Source organism: Notolepis coatsorum (assembly GCF_963971535.1).
Source record: "Notolepis coatsorum genome assembly, chromosome: 8".
NCBI classification, from domain to species: domain Eukaryota; kingdom Metazoa; phylum Chordata; class Actinopteri; order Aulopiformes; family Paralepididae; genus Notolepis; species Notolepis coatsorum.
In genome coordinates, this window is record NC_140172.1 from 57,596,380 (window position 1) to 57,613,743 (window position 17,364).

The 17,364-nt window shown below is 45.0% G+C and overlaps 1 protein-coding gene across 1 annotated transcript in view; it reads left to right on the forward strand.

Moving 5' to 3' along the window:
* arhgap31 (Rho GTPase activating protein 31) overlaps positions 1–17,364 on the forward strand; it is a 57,887-nt gene that overhangs the window by 33,128 nt on the left and 7,395 nt on the right. The window contains exons 7-13 of the mRNA XM_084320677.1: positions 344–551; positions 3,862–3,974; positions 4,482–4,538; positions 14,417–14,615; positions 15,307–15,637; positions 16,516–16,732; positions 17,076–17,227. Of these exons, the coding sequence (XP_084176803.1) occupies positions 344–551; positions 3,862–3,974; positions 4,482–4,538; positions 14,417–14,615; positions 15,307–15,637; positions 16,516–16,732; positions 17,076–17,227 (1,277 nt within the window). The remainder of the gene's footprint in view (positions 1–343; positions 552–3,861; positions 3,975–4,481; positions 4,539–14,416; positions 14,616–15,306; positions 15,638–16,515; positions 16,733–17,075; positions 17,228–17,364) is intronic.

Below are 17,364 nucleotides of genomic sequence, written 5' to 3' on the forward strand. Positions count from 1 at the left end.
ATATCATATGAATTCTTAACCTGAGAAGATTCCCCTTCAATACTTCTATATGCTCTGCTATGCTATGCTGTACTGTACAGCGGTGTACTGTGTTGCATTGCACTGTATCATGTATTTCCATCATTTTCTTTGGTCGCTACAACTACTGGTGGTGACCAAAATATGATGGAAATCATCAGTATCATGGTGTCAATTGGATTATACCATGGTATTATTTAATGTGATATTATTTAGACAATTCAGATGTTTGTTATTGTTGTCAAGTTGAAAAGTCTTCTCAGTTTAAATAAAGTATAAATAAATAAATAAATAAATAAATAAATAAATAAACTGTTTTTTCCAGGGCCGAGTTTGATGTGCGGGGAGAAGTATGCAACACTGCCCATCAGCGGACAATGTGGGCCCATGAAGCTGATGAGTCTAGAGGAGGCCCAGGCACGCTCGCTGGGCCCCAATCATCCGGCACACCGCGAGCGCCAACGGGAGAATAGTCTACCTGATACCAGTGCTGCCGGTTTTTACCACACTGCCATAGACCTAACAGACAGCAAGTAAGATAGATTTGGGTTTATTACATGCCAACATTATGGGAAATGTGCTTACCGTCTTCTCCAGAGTCCAGAAGATATATACCAATTTCCTCACTGTGCGTTCAGTAGAAAGTTATCTGGCTGCAAGTTCATCAGTGAGCTGCATGCAATCCTACCTGGAGGGGAGAGAACAGATGGTGGAGGTGAATGGTACACTGCCCCCCCCCCTCCTCCCAGTGAGCTGTGGTGTTCCACAAGGAAGCATACTAGGACCTTTACTGTTCCTAATTTATGCAAATGACATGTCATCAGCTTATGACTGCAACTTGTTCCTGTTTGCGGACGACTCTGCCCTGGTGGTCTCTGACAGAGACAAGTTGCAGGTTGAAAAAGCCCTCAGCTCTGAACTCGGCAGAATCTGCACCTGGCTCGCTGATAACAAACTATAATTACACCTGGGTAAAACGGAATCCATTCTCTTTGGATCAAATAGCAAACTCAGCAAGGCCAACGGCTTCTCTGTTACAGTGGGTGACAATATTGTCACAAGGAAAGATGAAATTACCTACCTGGGTTCCATCCTAGAGGCAAATCTTTCCTGTGACAAAATGTAATCAAAATGTAATCAAAAAAGTCAACCAACGAACAAGATTTTTGTACAGGATCTCCTCTCTGGTAAATAAGAATACCTTGAAGACTCTAACAGGACCATTCATTCAAGGTGTCTACGACTATGCTTGCACCTCATGGTACCAAAGCACCTCAAAGGCCCTAAAAACAAGGCTCCAAACATCACAAAACAAACTGGTCAGACTACTGCTTGGCCTTACTCCTAAAACCCACCTTACCCCTGCCCATTTTGACAATCTAGGATGGCTTAGAGTAGACGACAGAGTACAGCAACTTGCAATGGGCCTGGTCTACAAGATACACTACTACACCACTAAGATACCCATGTACCTGTCGATTTACTTCCTAAAGGACAGTGAAGTCCACGACCACAACACCAGAGGGAATCAAATCACGTTCAACCCAGATTCGGCTCAAACAAAGGACTAAACACGTTTCGCAATTATGCCAGAATAATGTGGAACACCCTACCCACAGCCGTGAAGGAATGTGAATCACTACCCTCCTTCAAAACCACTCTCAAAGAGCACCTACGGGTGGCTGCAATTAGAAACTGGCCCCGGTAAATGTCAATGTATATATTTTTTATTATCTCTTTTTCTTACACAGTACCGTATATTTGTATGTCTTGTATGTCATAAATGTCTTGATGAATTGAAAATGGAGGACCCTTATGTAAACAAGACAAAAGTCTTTTTCTGGTCTTCATCCTCTTAGCAGTTGTTAGTATTGAGCTGTACTGTATATACCCATTCTGCAATCTGTTAATAAAGTTTTTAATCAATCAATCAATCAATCAATCAATCAATCAATCAATCAAGCTAGTCCAGTTTAGCACAAATGACTGGAAGCAGGAAGAAACGGACCAGCTAGCCTAGCTGTTGGCCAGAAACACCTCTCATGGAGTTTTAAGCTAGGCTATTGGTCCATATTTGTGCACAGAGAGGAGATTGGTATCTATCTTCTTGTCTGACTCTGGAGAAGACGTTAACACTTTGATCGCCATGGTTAAATTCATAATTTACCATCCCTAGCCAGCTCTATTTGTCTATGGAGAAGTTCCCCTTCTTTGCAGGGCTATAACTTTTTTAAATTGACATTATTATGGCCCATTCAATGTCCTATATCTATTGTTCAGGGTGTAGCAACGTTATACTTTTTCATTCACATATTCATACTAAAATACGGTCTAAACAAGTATAAGTATGTTTTTATCGTTTTCTGCAGCTTTCTCCAGAACTTGATTTATAGCCCTAAATGCATTATATTGATGATCAAATACAGTTTGGTAGGAATCTGTGCGAGATAAAAAATGTCAACTGGATGTGCTTCTAGGAGTTACTACTTATCATCTGATGTTGACCGGATGGGCGGGGGGTCGTTTATAATTCCGTGGGCAACGTTATATCATTCATCTAGTGTGGGTGATATGATCATCAGAGCAGTTTATATGGAACACGTTAAAAAAAACGCTGATTCTTACCATAGCTTCCTCGGGCTGTTGGGCGATGAGCGTGGAGCAGAGATATTCCTATTATGGGATGTATAAATACCCGATCCATTTCCAGGTTGTATAATAGTATATACGTCCAAATCATGTTGTTTATCGAGTTATTTGCACCGATCGGTGTTCACTGTGTCAAGATGGAGTCCCTCTAACGATAGCGAGTGCCCGGACGAAATATGGGTGAGCACCACTTCATCCACAGATCACTTCCTGTTGGGCGATCTGCCGATCGGCCACCAGATGGCGCTCTTGAACCGTTAGAGAGTTGAGTGGAGCTCAGCAGTATATCTCAGGTCCCCGGGGGAGAAATATGATTTCGATCACAGATTTTTGAAATATTGATATCAAAGACATGTTACGCCGTCTTCGGCAGAATGAGCATGGCGGGGAATGACGAGTTTCGGCGTCTCCGGCGATTAAAGTGTTAACATTTACCTTAATGTTGGCATGTTGCTTTAATTCAAATTCAATTGCTATTGCTGGTCACACCTCAGGCTCTACCAAGAGAGATCTGGAGAAATTCACAGTATAATAAGTTACTAAACTCCAACTCACACAAATGACACACAAATCAAATCAAAACAAAAAAGGTAAACAAAGTGCAATAGACCGGGGAGTGAGGTTCCACCTGCGATTTCCCCCCATGTAGCCACCCATTGAAGATCAGAACTATAAGTATTACAGCCAAACCGTATTGTGTAGGTTCATAATCTTTGACAGAGGAATATATCATTGAATTATTATACTGCTACAACCAATAAAGGTAAATGTTTTAACTTCAGACATTTTGTTTAATATCGTAATCTCTACTCGTTTCCATGGTAACTACTACAATACCCATAAGCCTCGCCAATCTTTTACAGTCTATATACCAACAAAATGTTCTCAGAAACACGTTTTAATTTCAACTTTAGAGAAAGCTGCCATTTTATACATTTTTCCAAGATTTCTTCACACACACATACGAGTTGTCATTGTGGCTGCAATTCTGAATGGTTTATTTCAAGAGGGAGGCTTCTTGTCATAGCAGAACTGCAGAAACTGCACTATGTACATATTTCACATTTTCTCAGTGTTGAGACAACCACTCATTGTGTAAAAAAGTTAACAATACACGGCAAATGATACCCAACCCCATGTAGGTCTAACGTACCCTTTTATCTCTCTCTCTCACTTCATCTTTCTATCTATTAGGAGAAAGCTTTCTGAGAAATCAAAGAAGTGGAAGTCTATCTTCAGCCTGGGCAAGGACTCCAAGGGCAGACTGAGTCGTAATGGTAGTGTGTTTATCAGAGGACCCATCTCAGGTAAGTGGCATTCTGGTGTATTGGAGGCCAAGGCCTAATAAACTGGGAAAGGAGGGGGGACAGGTATTGTACACACTAGGGAACAACCATCCATAAAAAAGGACTTAACATTTCTTAGAAATCTACAGTGTACACTCTAGGGAACAACCATCCCTAAAAAGGACTTACAATTCTTAAACATCCAGTGTACACACTAGGGAACAATCATCCATAAAAAGGACTTACAAATGCTTACAAATCTATGCAATCTATGCAAAGGGGTTCTTAAAACCTAGACCTAAACAACATAATCAGTAATATCAGGGTAAATTAAGAAGGGGTTGTAATTGTTTTTAAGGGTACAATTCTGGGGTTTTGCAACCATAATTTGACATTCCATGCACAATTCTACTTAATTTCTTTGTTAATTTACCTTAATTCTAATTTCATTAATAAGGTTATTTTAAGGGGTTATTAGGGTCTCCAGAGACACATGCCATAATGTGAAATTGTCTTATTTATTCCCAGAAAAGATGAGCGTTCGTCCAGCCAGAAGCATGGATTCCTTGTGCTCGCTACCAACAGGTGGGACTAGAAGTTGGAGACTGTATGAAAAGTATACACAAGAAATCAATGGGTCTCATTCACCAACGGACTTAAGACAAAATATTTGTTCTTAGAGCCTTATAACAAAAACATTATTACGGTCACCATTGTGACCAGTGGGATTAATCAACACATTTTATTATTTATTTTTCTATTTCATTGAACATTGCACATGTTAAAAGCCATTTCTTTTACTCAAAATGTGAGTATTACCAAGTCAACTTGTGTTCTTAAAACAATTACAATAAAAAATAGTTTTATTAGGTTGAAATAATGTGGTTGTGTACTTATTTTTCTGTTAACTTATTATGGATTGAAAACTGAAAACCTTAATGCACAGTAACTGAACTAAATATTTTTAAGTTCTGTTAACTTATTATTATTTATTTTTTTACAGTGTAGTCTTGCGATCAATCAAAACTTATTTACACGATATACCTCACATTCACCGTCCATTCACATCCTGGTGTTCTCCATTAGGCCTGTAGGTGGAGCTATGACAGCACACGTACAGTACACACACCGATGGTGTGTGATGTGTCCAAAAATGAAAGGTCAAATGTGAGTGAAATGGTCGCACTGTATGCAGCTGTTTGTCTGCATTGCATTCCCCCCCCCCCCCCAACTCAGATTTAGGGTTGATACAACCATCATAATAATATTGTTAATAATAACAATAACAATAATGATGTAATAATGTAAAAAGTATCATTAAAAATACCTGATTATGAGAAAAAAATTACAATGCATGGAATATTGTTGAGGCACACTAGTTACAACTATATTTCAAACAGGCACTCCATGTCAAAAAGGTTGCTGACCCCTGTTCTATATTATACCTATGTTGAGCTTATAGGACTAGATATTACAATCCCTTAGATAATCAGCACTTTTTTGAATGGGGTAGTGGTAAAAGCTTCACTGGGGTCTTCAGGTGGGCACCCTCCTTCATTGGTGTTTCGTTGACAGGCCCACGAAACCTCCGAAGGGCTCAACGGCAACACCTGGCGTCCCAGGTGTGCCCCCCTCTGCTTTTACCCCTCGATGGTCATTTTGCAGCCCAGTTGGGGTCCTTTCTCTTAATCCATAGCCATCGGCTGCTTCGTTCGGCAGCCTCTGACAGTGTTTTGACAGCTTGTCGGAACGCCTGTCCTCGCACTCCCATCCCCTTAAGAAGCTTGGTTGTGGACATGGCAACAAATCCTCTAGAACCAACCTCCACCGGAAGCACCTGGGCACGCCAGCCGCGTTGTTCTGCCTCGGCTGCTATGTCGGAGTACTTCAGTCGTTTACGTTCATATGCTTCACCAACTGCAGCCTCCCATGGTACAGTTAGTTCCACAATGAATACAGACTTCTGGGAGGTTGACCACAAGACCAGGTCCGGCCTGAGGTTAGTTGTAATTATCTCAGGCGGAAAGATTTGTTTCTGGTCCAAGTCAACCTGCATTCTCCAGTCCCGGGCAGTGTCCAGGAGGGTTGCCTCCACTCTTGCAGATGGCTTTGCTGGGAGCTGTCCTGCTCTTACAAAAGAAGTGGTGTTTGAGTGTCTAGGCATTGGGGGAGGGAGGGCATTGTTGGTAGTTCTCCTTCCTTCCAGGGTGATTGCCAGTTGTCTTAGGACCTGGTTGTGTCTCCAGGTGTAGCGCCCTTGGGACAAACTGGTTTTGCAGCCGGTGAGGATGTGCCTCAGTGTTGTGGGGGTTTGGCAAAGCGCACAAGAAGGATCTTCTCCAAACCACTGGTTTAGGTTCTTGGGCGTGGGGAGAACATCATAGGTGGCTCTGATAATAAAGCTGATTTGGCTTCCTTCCATCTCCCAAAGATCCTTCCATGTGAGCTTACGATGCTCCAGGTTTTCCCAGCTAGTCCATTGGCCCTGTTTGGACTGTGAGACTGACTTTGCGCATCTGTCTGCCTCCTCTTGTTGCCGAACCTGAGCCACCACCAGCTTTCTCCTCTGGGTTGATGTTGCCTTGTGCCATGTGGGTCGACTTGTCCCAAGTCCAAACCCACCTCTTCCATGCTGCACCTGTCCTACAATGTCTCCATGCCTGAGAGCAGATTTTGCTTGCTGTACGGCCTCAGATGAGATCCATTTCCTCCCAGTTGCCAGTCTGGGAGCAGCCGCTCGGAATAACTTCATCTTGAGACTCGGTCAGGGTCATGTTCAGCCTCACTTTGGTGCATTTAAACTCCTCTATGAGGCTAGAGACAGGCAATTCCAGGGCCCGTGTCCATACAAGCCAATGTTGCTGAGGCAACGCGGGAGGCCAAGCCACTTCTTGATGTATGAACTGACTGTCCTCTCCAGCTTCTCGACTTTGGTCATGGGGATCTCGTAGACCGTTAGAGGCCACATCAGGCAGGGGAGCAATCCAAACTGCAGGCACCAGAGTTTCAGCTTTCCAGGGAGCAAGGTCTTGTCTATGCTGACAAGGCCTTGATGGTTTCTTCCCTCAGCTGATCACTCTGGTCTGAGTCTTTGAGGCTCGCGTTGTACCATCGCCCTAGGCTCTTGACTGGAATGGGTGTATCCTTGATGTGGAACCTCTGGTCCACGAGTTTTCCTTTGACGATGGATATGCTCCTGGATTTTCTGGGTTTGAACTTCATCCGTGCCCATGTAATGTTGGCATGAAGCTTTCCCAGCAGACGTTTGGTGCATGCTATGGTTGAGGTCAAGGTGGTCATGTCATCCATGTAGGCGCGAATAGGAGGTAGACGCTGTCCAGATTGCAGACGTTCTCCTCCCACAACCCACTTGGAAGCTTGAATGACCACTTCCATTGCCATGGTGAAGGCTAGTGGGGAGATGGTACATCCAGCCATTATTCCCACGTCCAAAGATTGCCATGATGTTGTGTATTCTGTTGTTTTGATACAGAATTGCAGATCTTGGAAGTAATTTCTCACCAGGTTTGTGATGGTATTTGAGATGTGGAAGAAGTTGAAGGCTGTCCAGATGAGAGAATGGGGGACGGATCCAAAAGCGTTGGCTAGGTCCAGGAATAAGACGTGCAGGTCTCTTCCTTCCCTTTTGGCAGATTGGATTTGGTGCCATATCATGCTTGTATGTTCCAAGCATCCTGAGAAACCAGGAATGCCGGCCTTCTGCACAGATGTGTCAATCAAGTTGTTTTGCTTCAGGTATGTTGTCATCCTTTTAGCAACAATGCTAAAGAAGACCTTCCCTTCAACATTCAGCAGGTTGATCTGCCGTAATTGATCGATGTTTGAGGCATCCTTCTCCTTGGGGATTACTACTCCCCCTGCTCTTTGCCACGCTTTTGGGATGGTTTGCTTTGTCCACATCACCTTCATTTGCCTCCACAGATAGCGTAAGATATTTGGGGAGTTTTTATACAGCCGGTATGGAACTCCATTTGGTCCTGGAGCTGAAGCTTCCCTTGCCTTCCTCACTGCTTCCTCAACCTCCCTCCACCTTGGAGGACAGTCATCCAGCTGGTGTTCTGGTTGAGGAATTGGTGGCATGTCTGGTGGTAGTTCCCTCTGTTCATATCTTTTGCTGTCTGTGTGAGTTGTTTTCAGATGGTCCTCAAACTCCCTCTTTGGCACCTTAAGTGACCCGCTCTTTTCCTTTGTGAAGAGTCCTTTCACAAATCTGAAGGGATCCTTGTAGAAGGATGTTCTCGCTCTTTCCTTCCTCTTGCGTAGAGTCCTGAGGTTTTCAGCTCTCCGCAGTCTTCCCAGGCGTCCCTTCAGGTCTGTTTGCAGGAGGTCGATGCCCACTCTTTCCTCCAATAAGGCTCTCTTCCATTGCTTCCTCAAGTCCCTTCTCTCTTTGACAAGGCGCTGGATTTCTTGCTGCCTTCTAGACTTGGGAGGGGTTGTTGGTGTCATGTCCTTCTTTCCTGTCTCTTTTGTTTTCCGAACCTTTCTGCTCCATAGAAATAGATCAGATCGCCCGTTTTATCCAGTTTCTTTTCCACTGTTCCTTTGATTCTGTCCAGGATTTTGATCAGGTCTGCATCGATTGTCGCCCACTCTTTCTTGCTGCTGGACTTTGGCCACTTCACATGAGGTCTGTGGCCTTGCATGTTCTTCTCCAAAGAAGGTTGCAAGTGACTTGGTTCCAAGTTCTCTGATGTGCTTGAATTACTTTCAGCCACTGGGATACTGATGCTCGGTGGACTGTGGGTTAAATCCTGCCGCTGAGCTTCACTCGCCTGACTTGACCTTTCTCTCAGAAGATAATGGTCAATGCGAGGTCCCGGCCTCACTTTCTTCAAGCACTTCATCCGGCCTTGATGTATTCGTATGCCTCTGATGGATGTTACCTTGGACCAGCTACAGCTACATACTCTGTGCTCCTGTCCTTCAGTTGATGTGCCGATTATCTGGTTCGTCGTCATGTTCATTCCAGGGTCAGTTACCGGGTGGTCAGCCGATGAGTCATCTTCCGCCCCCGCTCTTGCAGACTCTAGGGGTGTTTTTCTCTTTAGACTTTTCGTAGCAATGAGGGGTGGCTTTTGTGCACTTAATTAAGCGACGGAGCCTGCCATCATGGATAGCTAGTCCATGACAGCCCTGTTGGGGTCTTTCCTTCCTGTCAGCTGTCTTTCCAAGCCTTCACATGGTCTTTCCCTTGTTGTCAGCTGCACTTTCACAGCAGTCACTGGATTTCTCCAGTTTATCAGTTGAGCTTATAGGACTAGATATTACAATCCCTTAGATAATCAGCACTTTTTTGAATGGGGTAGTGGTAAAAGCTTCACTGGAGTCTTCAGGTGGGCACCCTCCTTCATTGGTGTTTCGTTGACAGGCCCACGACACCTCCGGAGGGCTCAACGGCAACACCTGGCGTCCCAGGTGTGCCCCCCTCTGCTTTTACCCCTCTATGGTCATTTTGCAGCCCAGTTGGGGTCCTTTCTCTTAATCCATAGCCATCTGCTGCTTCGTTCGGCAGCCTCTGACAGTGTTTTCACAGCTTGTCGGAACGCCTGTCCTCGCACTCCCATCCCCTTAAGAAGCTTGGTTGTGGACATGGCAACAAATCCTCTAGAACCAACCTCCACCGGAAGCACCTGGGCACGCCAGCTGCGTTGTTCTGCCTCGGCTGCTATGTCGGAGTACTTCAGTCGTTTACGTTCATATGCTTCACCAACTGCAGCCTCCCATGGTACAGTTAGTTCCACAATGAATACAGACTTTTGGGAGGTTGACCACAAGACCAGGTCCGGCCTGAGGTTAGTTGTAATTATCTCAGGCGGAAAGATTAGTTTCTGGTCCAAGTCAACCTGCATTCTCCAGTCCCGGGCAGTGTCCAGGAGGGTTACCTCCTTGCAGATGGCTTTGCTGGGAGCTGTCCTGCTCTTACAAAAGAAGTGGTGTTTGAGTGTCTAGGCATTGGGGGAGGGAGGGCATTGTTGGTAGTTCTCCTTCCTTCCAGGGTGATTGCCAGTTGTCTTAGGACCTGGTTGTGTCTCCAGGTGTAGCGCCCTTGGGACAAACTGGTTTTGCAGCCGGTGAGGATGTGCCTCAGTGTTGCGGGGGTTTTGCAAAGCGCACAAGAAGGATCTTCTCCAAACCACTGGTTTAGGTTCTTGGGCGTGGGGAGAACATCATAGGTGGCTCTGATGATGAAGCTGATTTGGCTTCCTTCCATCTCCGAAAGATCCTTCCATGTGAGCTTACGATGCTCCAGGTTTTCCCAGCTAGTCCATTGGCCCTGTTTGGACTGTGAGACTGCGGGTGGATACAATACTATGGTCATTTGCCAGTGACTTTCTTCCGGGCAAGATGCAAAAAAGAGATAATTTTTCCATACATACATTCACGCGTTATACTGTGGTGAATATAAGTATGTTTTTAGATCGGTCTGGGGTAATTCCTGAAATGCTGAGGAATAGCCTTATAGCCTTATGTAAGGGATAATGTATAGCTACGAGGTCATTGTCGCAAAATAATTGACCGACACGTAGTTTAAAATACCGAGCCGCTTCGGCGAGGTGTTTTAAACGTCAGTGAAGGTCAATTATTTTGCGACAATGACCGAGTAAAGCTATACATTATCCCGCTTATTACATGGCTAACTTACTAACAATATACCTAATTCATTTGACAAATCGCAGTTGTTCTGTGGCTCTGTCAGCCCAAATAAAGTGATTATTATTATCGCGGGCAGCCTCTGTTCGCTCCGCTGTGTTCTGGCTCCGCTCGTCGCTCCGCCCCCGTCATCGCCGGCAGAACACCGGCAGTGTCTAATTGCACTGAAACAGTGTGTGTCAGTGGGCTTGATTGCTAACAGCTGCGCACAGCGGTCATTATTGAAAAAACAGCGGTCATTATTGAAAAATAATGACCGCTGTCGGGGGGCTATTGACCAATCACAAGCAAGCATTTCGGCGAATATGAAAACGCCATGTAATAATATACTATAACCGTTGCCTGGACCCGCTATTATTCTCAAATCAAATCTATATCTAGGTATTATGTTTCATCATGAATGCATGAAGGGGGGGGGGTCGTTTTTTGATGCTTTTATCGCCACCAATGGCATACGTTGTGGACTAATGTTACAGACACACGTTCGGATCGAGCTGAAGACATGCTTGAATCAACGCAAGATTGATATCATATAGCCCTTACCTTGACTAGGATGTACCCCAAAAAGAATATTCCAATTATCTGATCGCGATTCCAAGTAGTGATGTCCATCGTGTCGCCAACATAATCCACCACACATCATGCGTCGGGAGCATTTGATTCTTCTCAATCTGACCGCTATAACCGCTGAGCTTGAGCACACAAAAAAACGATCCGGACCCATTAGATCGACGCACAGGCCAAGATACAAGGTTTCAAAGGGTGCTCAATACCGCCGTCTAGCTGGATGCGGCCGGTATTGCACTTTGGCGACCTCAGACTCATTCCCTATGGTAACAACAGGCTCCCTGGGTGGATAATGAATAAAAATATCGAAAACGATCCAGAAACGTGTTAACACGTTTTTGGCACTCAGCGGTCGGAGCCCAGAAACGTGTTAATTTATAATTTCACTGAGCTGTATTTAATACTTTCTGGAATATGTGATATCATAGTTACATCACACATTTCAATTATTTAACTAAATTATTCTCAAACCATTTTGGGATATGTGTGAGATTAACAGATAACAGATCAGCTTTATTTTTGGGGGGGATTGTTATTATTATTATTATTATATTATTATTATATTTCTTGAAGATGCAGCGTAGTACATAGAATGCATTTAAAATCATACTATAGACCTGGGGAGTCACTTATAAATGTAAGAAATTATTATTATTATTATTATTATTATTATTATTATTATTATTATTATTATTATGGATATAGGATAACCCTTGTTATATCCCGTTTCGGGTGCACGTTCAAACATATTTGAGTGACATCACTGCACGTTTGTTTCAACCAAAAAACAACCTGGGTATCAGCCTCTATCACGAGAGGTGACATGTCGGGCTGCTTACGCTTCCCCGCAGGAATAGTAACGCGGCCCAACGCCAGAGGGGGAACAGAGCCCCTATTTTCGCATCGCATACGAGCAGGATATGTCAATGTCTGCTGGACGCTGAGGATGCTGAGGACATCAGCCCAGCCTGACAGAGCGTAATCCCATGTACGTGCGTCATCGCGCTAGTGTGTACAGGGGATCCCCTAGTGATGAGAGCACTCATTACCCGCACCTGTCAGAATTTCACCAAATTGATACAACACACCCAAGAGGAAGAGTTTATACCCCCCCCCCCCCAAACAACCCCATGTAAAGTGAAAAACATACAAGGTGAAAAAGGAGTAGTGTCTCTAGCCATGTGTTGATTTACAAGCGAAAAACATATGCAAGCATATGCTCGCTTTATTGCTTGAAAAGCCAAAACACGATAACTAGCCACCAACCGTGGGCTCTGGGTCTACGTTTGTTTAAAACGTGTCCACATGAGTCCCCACGGCTCCATTTCATAAGCAAGAATTGCCGCCTGCTATATTTTTACTTTATCAGAAAAAAGGTAGCGGAGCCCTCATTGTCACTCCGTTCGAGGCATACACAAAACACATTAGTGAAATGACTACACGTTGTTTCAACAAAAAACCCTGTGACTCTCAAAAGAGGCTATTTTTATTTGAAAGGAACGTAGTTTTGGGGGGGGGGGAAACGGGGGGTTAGGTGAAAGAGAAAAGGAGAAGAGAGGGGTGGGGGAGGGGGAACCCAGCCTAGGCTCAGTCCCACGCCCATTACCTCCTGCCGTGTGCGGCGCGTCCTCGCTTGTCCCCATGGGTGGTCTGGGAGAACGGGTCGGGGGTGCAGCGGGAGCTTGCAGGTCCCTACCTGTCCCCCTGAGCGCAGGGTAGGCGGAGGTACCAGGCCGGGGTACGCTGCTGGGCTCTCCCCTCGAGGTGCGCTCCATCTGCTGCCTCTCTTCCTCCGCGCTTACGTCTTGCGGGGTCAGAGTACTAAATCTCGACTCTGCCGACGAGGCATCTCGCCATGGAGTCGGGGAATTGAACCCTGACTCTGCCAGCGAGGTATTCTCGACGTGGGGTCAGGGCACCGGGCCCCGACTCTGCCAGTGAGGCATCAAAGAGGAAACCCCCCACCTCCTCCATGTAATCCTCTCGGATGTGATGGCAGGAGAGCGCAAGGTCCCCCTCTGGCACCAGCTCTTCCGCAGAACCGAAAGCGTCCGGTCCCACGTACTCTTCCTCCTCATCCGACCATCCGCCATACCCGCTCACCACCGAACGGCGGGAGCAAGCGGAGGTGGAGAGCTTGCACCGCAAGTCGTCCGCCACCAGAGAGACCGCGCCCGTGGTCAGGGGTCTGCTGATGGAGACGCCGGGGCCGGAGATCCTCTTCACGAGTGAGGGGCGCTCAACGGCCTCCGGGCGGCATGCACTCGGTGCCGCACGCTGCCGGGGCTCACCCTCTCGCCATGAACGCGGGAGTAGGGAGCCCCCGCGGCGAACGGCGGAGGTTGTAACGAGGAAGCGCTGGTGGAGCCCCAAGAAAGGCCACTCGGGTGTCGGTGGCGATGCCATCTCACGAAAAACAGCAATAATACTAAGAGAAAAAAAAAGAGAGAAACTTCCACCATCAAGCGTGCCTGTAGCTAAAACACTTCCGAATGAAAGATGAGGGAAGGATGAGTACGGCCATGCTCCATGCTTATATACATAACTGGAAATGGGCGTGGCCGGGTAAATGAAGGTGCATGTGGCAAAAAGCTTTCAGTAAATACAATAAGTATTGATGAGTTGTCCAAAACAGCGTAGCAGAACGCAAGTAAGAATGAAATGTAACTGTGTACCTTAATGCAAAACAAATTTTTTCCAGGAATGGGTTAATTGCATTTGAAGACTGGTCTCGACTCTCAAGCGAACGCTGCTGCGCTGAGAGGATGTTGGAAATAGTTAAAACAACAGACAGAATACAATATTGAATTATATACTGTTGATTACCTGACATGACTCTGCCATGTCGGGGTAGTTGTTGTGATTGGTGGAAGATTGGCGAGGCATGTCAAGGCATATGGGTACTGTAGTAGTTACCATGGAAATGAGTAAAGATATGATATAAAACACTATCTCTCAAAGATTAAGTTAAACCATTAACCTTTATTGGTTGTAACAGTATAATTAAATAATATATGCCTCCATCAAATATTATGACACCTACACAATAAGGTGTTTGGCTTAATACTGTAATATACTTACAGTTTTGATCTTCAATGGGGGGAAATCACAGGTGGAACCTCACTCCTCAGGTCTATAAATCACATAAGATCAACCCAGAAGTCGAAGTACTGTAGGCAATGACATTTTCATGTGCTTCTTATCTTTTCTTTTATTCACAGATGATGACAGAGGTGGACAAGGCTTCAGTAGCACCAACAACATCTTGGTTCCAGATGTCAGATCTAGAACACTGGAGTCTGATATTCTGTATGACCTGGGTGACCAGGAGACAGCGCTGGACCGGAGAGGGAACAGAAGCGCTGCTGGTGCGGCAGGTGGTTGCAGCCCCGGCAGAACTCAGAGGGGGTTCACAGCACGGTAATTGATCCAGTGTCACTATTACACCTTTAAGTTGTGCTAATGTCTGTGTTTTCATTATCATTATCAAGTCGTTTAATGTCTTGTGTTTTCATTATCAAGTTGTTTAATTTTGTGTTTTCATTATCAAGTAGTTTAATTTTGTGTTTTCATTATCAAGTTGTTTAATTTTGTGTTTTCATTATCAAGTAGTTTATTGTCTGTGTTTTCATTATTGAGTCGTTTTAATGTCTGTGCTAACTTTGATATTCTGAGAGGGTAATAGGAAATCTGGTAGTATGTTGTCTCCTATAAAAATAAATCCCATTGCCTCATTAACGATGGGGACCCTTCCTGCTGACCTGTTGTACAGAACTTAGCTTTGGCTAAAAGCTAAATGACAAAATGTCAAATGTAAATGGTTTAAGCTTGCAGTTGACAAATATGAATGTAGCTGTAGATGTTGTTTAATTTCCCATATCGGGTGGTTCTGCTGGCCCAGTGTAAGGTACAATCAGAACATTATATATGAATGATGATGAATAGATGAAAAGATGGCTGCTGGCCACTGAATGCTTTAGACAGTTCTTGAATTCAAGGATTCTGAGAAACCAATAAAAAACAAAACAAGAAAGGGTACATTTGTTTTCATCTGCCACTATTATAGGACTCTGTTGACCCTGTTTAACCTCTAACCTTGTTGTGTTTCCAGGTCCCCAGGCGCCTCAGCCCCACAACAAAAAGCCCTGCCGGAGCAACTCAAAGTGTTCAAAAGTGACAACCTCAGTGGCTACAAGCCCACTTCCCCTAAAAACAGGAGGATGCTCTACTCAGGCTCCTCCCACAGCAGCTCGTCGAGGCCCTCCTTCCCTGGGAACTTCTTCCCACTGGAGTTGTCCCCTCGGCATCAGCGCAAGGCCCTGAACATTTCGGAACCTTTCGCCGTGTCCGTTCCCCTGCGTGTGTCAGCGGTCATCAGCTCCAACAGCACCCCCTGCAGGGCACCGGGGAAGGAACCGTCTGTGTCAACAACCCGTAACAAGGTAACTAAGAGGAAGAGAAGCTAGGTGTTTAATTTATTAGGTGTATAGTAAGCACTCGCACATCAATAGTCACAGCTCTCTATGGGGTGGTTGGTTGGTTGGTTGGTTTTTGTTTGTGTGCATTTTGCCTTGAAACGCCACAGGATGGCGATAGAGTATCACACTCACAAGTAGCAGACAGTCTACACTGCTTCTCTCCACTTGATAAGAGTTACTTTCCAACAAATGGCCATTTGAAAGCCTAACTCTAGTGGATACAGCAGTGCATGAAGCCAACTTTATATGTGTACAATGCAGAGGTTAATTGAAATTAGTCTGATTAAGCAGTCGGACCATTACTGTCATGCTTGACTGCAACACTGCCTTGTAGTTCATCTCCTGTCAACGTAGAACTGCAACAAAATTAGCAAGCAAGAATAGCCTAATATAACGCTAACTGCTAAACTCTTAGCTAATTGACAATACATGGACAGCTAGAAAGATGTGCTCAGTAGAGTGCAAATCTTCGCCAGGCGGTGGCCTATGCTTGCCGTTTTAAAATGTCTGCCTGCTATCAGAAATGCAAGCTGAGGCCACAAGGAGACATAAAAAGGTCTCAATCAGACATTCCAGCATCTAACCAAATTAACTATACTAGAATACAAAGGATGTGTTCCTGCATGTGCAGCACGAGTGTGTGTGTGTACGTGCGTGCGTGCGTGCCTGCCTGCCTGCCTGCCTGCCTGCCTGCCTGCCTGCGTGCGTGCGTGCAGCTCTGAATCAGATACACCGTTGTCAATCTTGTTTATCTACAGACCACATCATAATGATATCGGTTACCAGTCATAACCGAAAATGTCTTCTCGCTATATGACCCCTCCTTGTTTTTCTGCTCCCAGGCCCTGCGTTCCAGCAGGGAGAACAGCCTGTCAGAGCAGAGCAGCAACAGCAGGAGCTCTGGCTACAGTGAGAACAGCCTGGGCAACAGCAGAGCACCTAGTGAATCCAGTATATACAGTAAGAGCCTCTCACTCCCCCTGCTGGATACCGCGAGACACCGCGAGATGGCAGAGAAGAGCAGAGAGGAGCCCGTCATCACCAAGAGCACCTCACAGGGTGGGCCATGCTTTCCTTTTTTTCACCATCCCACATGAAAATTAACATTGTTGTCAAAATCACACATCCCACTCCAGTTATGTGTGACGTGAAAAGCATTCCCCTCTCTAACAATTTGCTTCATATTGTGACAATAAAAATAAAATAAAAAAACATTTAAAAAAGAGATAAAAGCAAACCACTTTACTGGCTTCAAGGTGAGGATGGTTTGTAATGAAATTTGTGAAATTATCTCAGCGCAATCGGCATAATTTCACCCTTGTTGCATTTAGCGAAGTTTGATTTCTAAGACAAATCATATCAAATCTAATTTACCCCCCCCCCCCCCCCCCCCCCCAAACAGATTCAAGAAAAGGAGTAACACAAGAAGGTCAAGGAAGGCTGGATATTTCAGAACTGTCTGCCAGTGTGAGAGAAGATCACAAGACAGTGCCACCTCCTGGGAAACAGTGGAATCAGCTGGTAGTGCACCTCCAACCCAAAGTCCCACAGTTGGTAAAACCTTTTACAATAATGCATTTGTGTAAAAAGGGATCACCTTCATTATGAATGGTGATCTGTTCTTCATTATGAATGGCGATCAGTTCCTCATGAATGGTAATTAGTTATTCACTATGAAGGATGATCAGTTC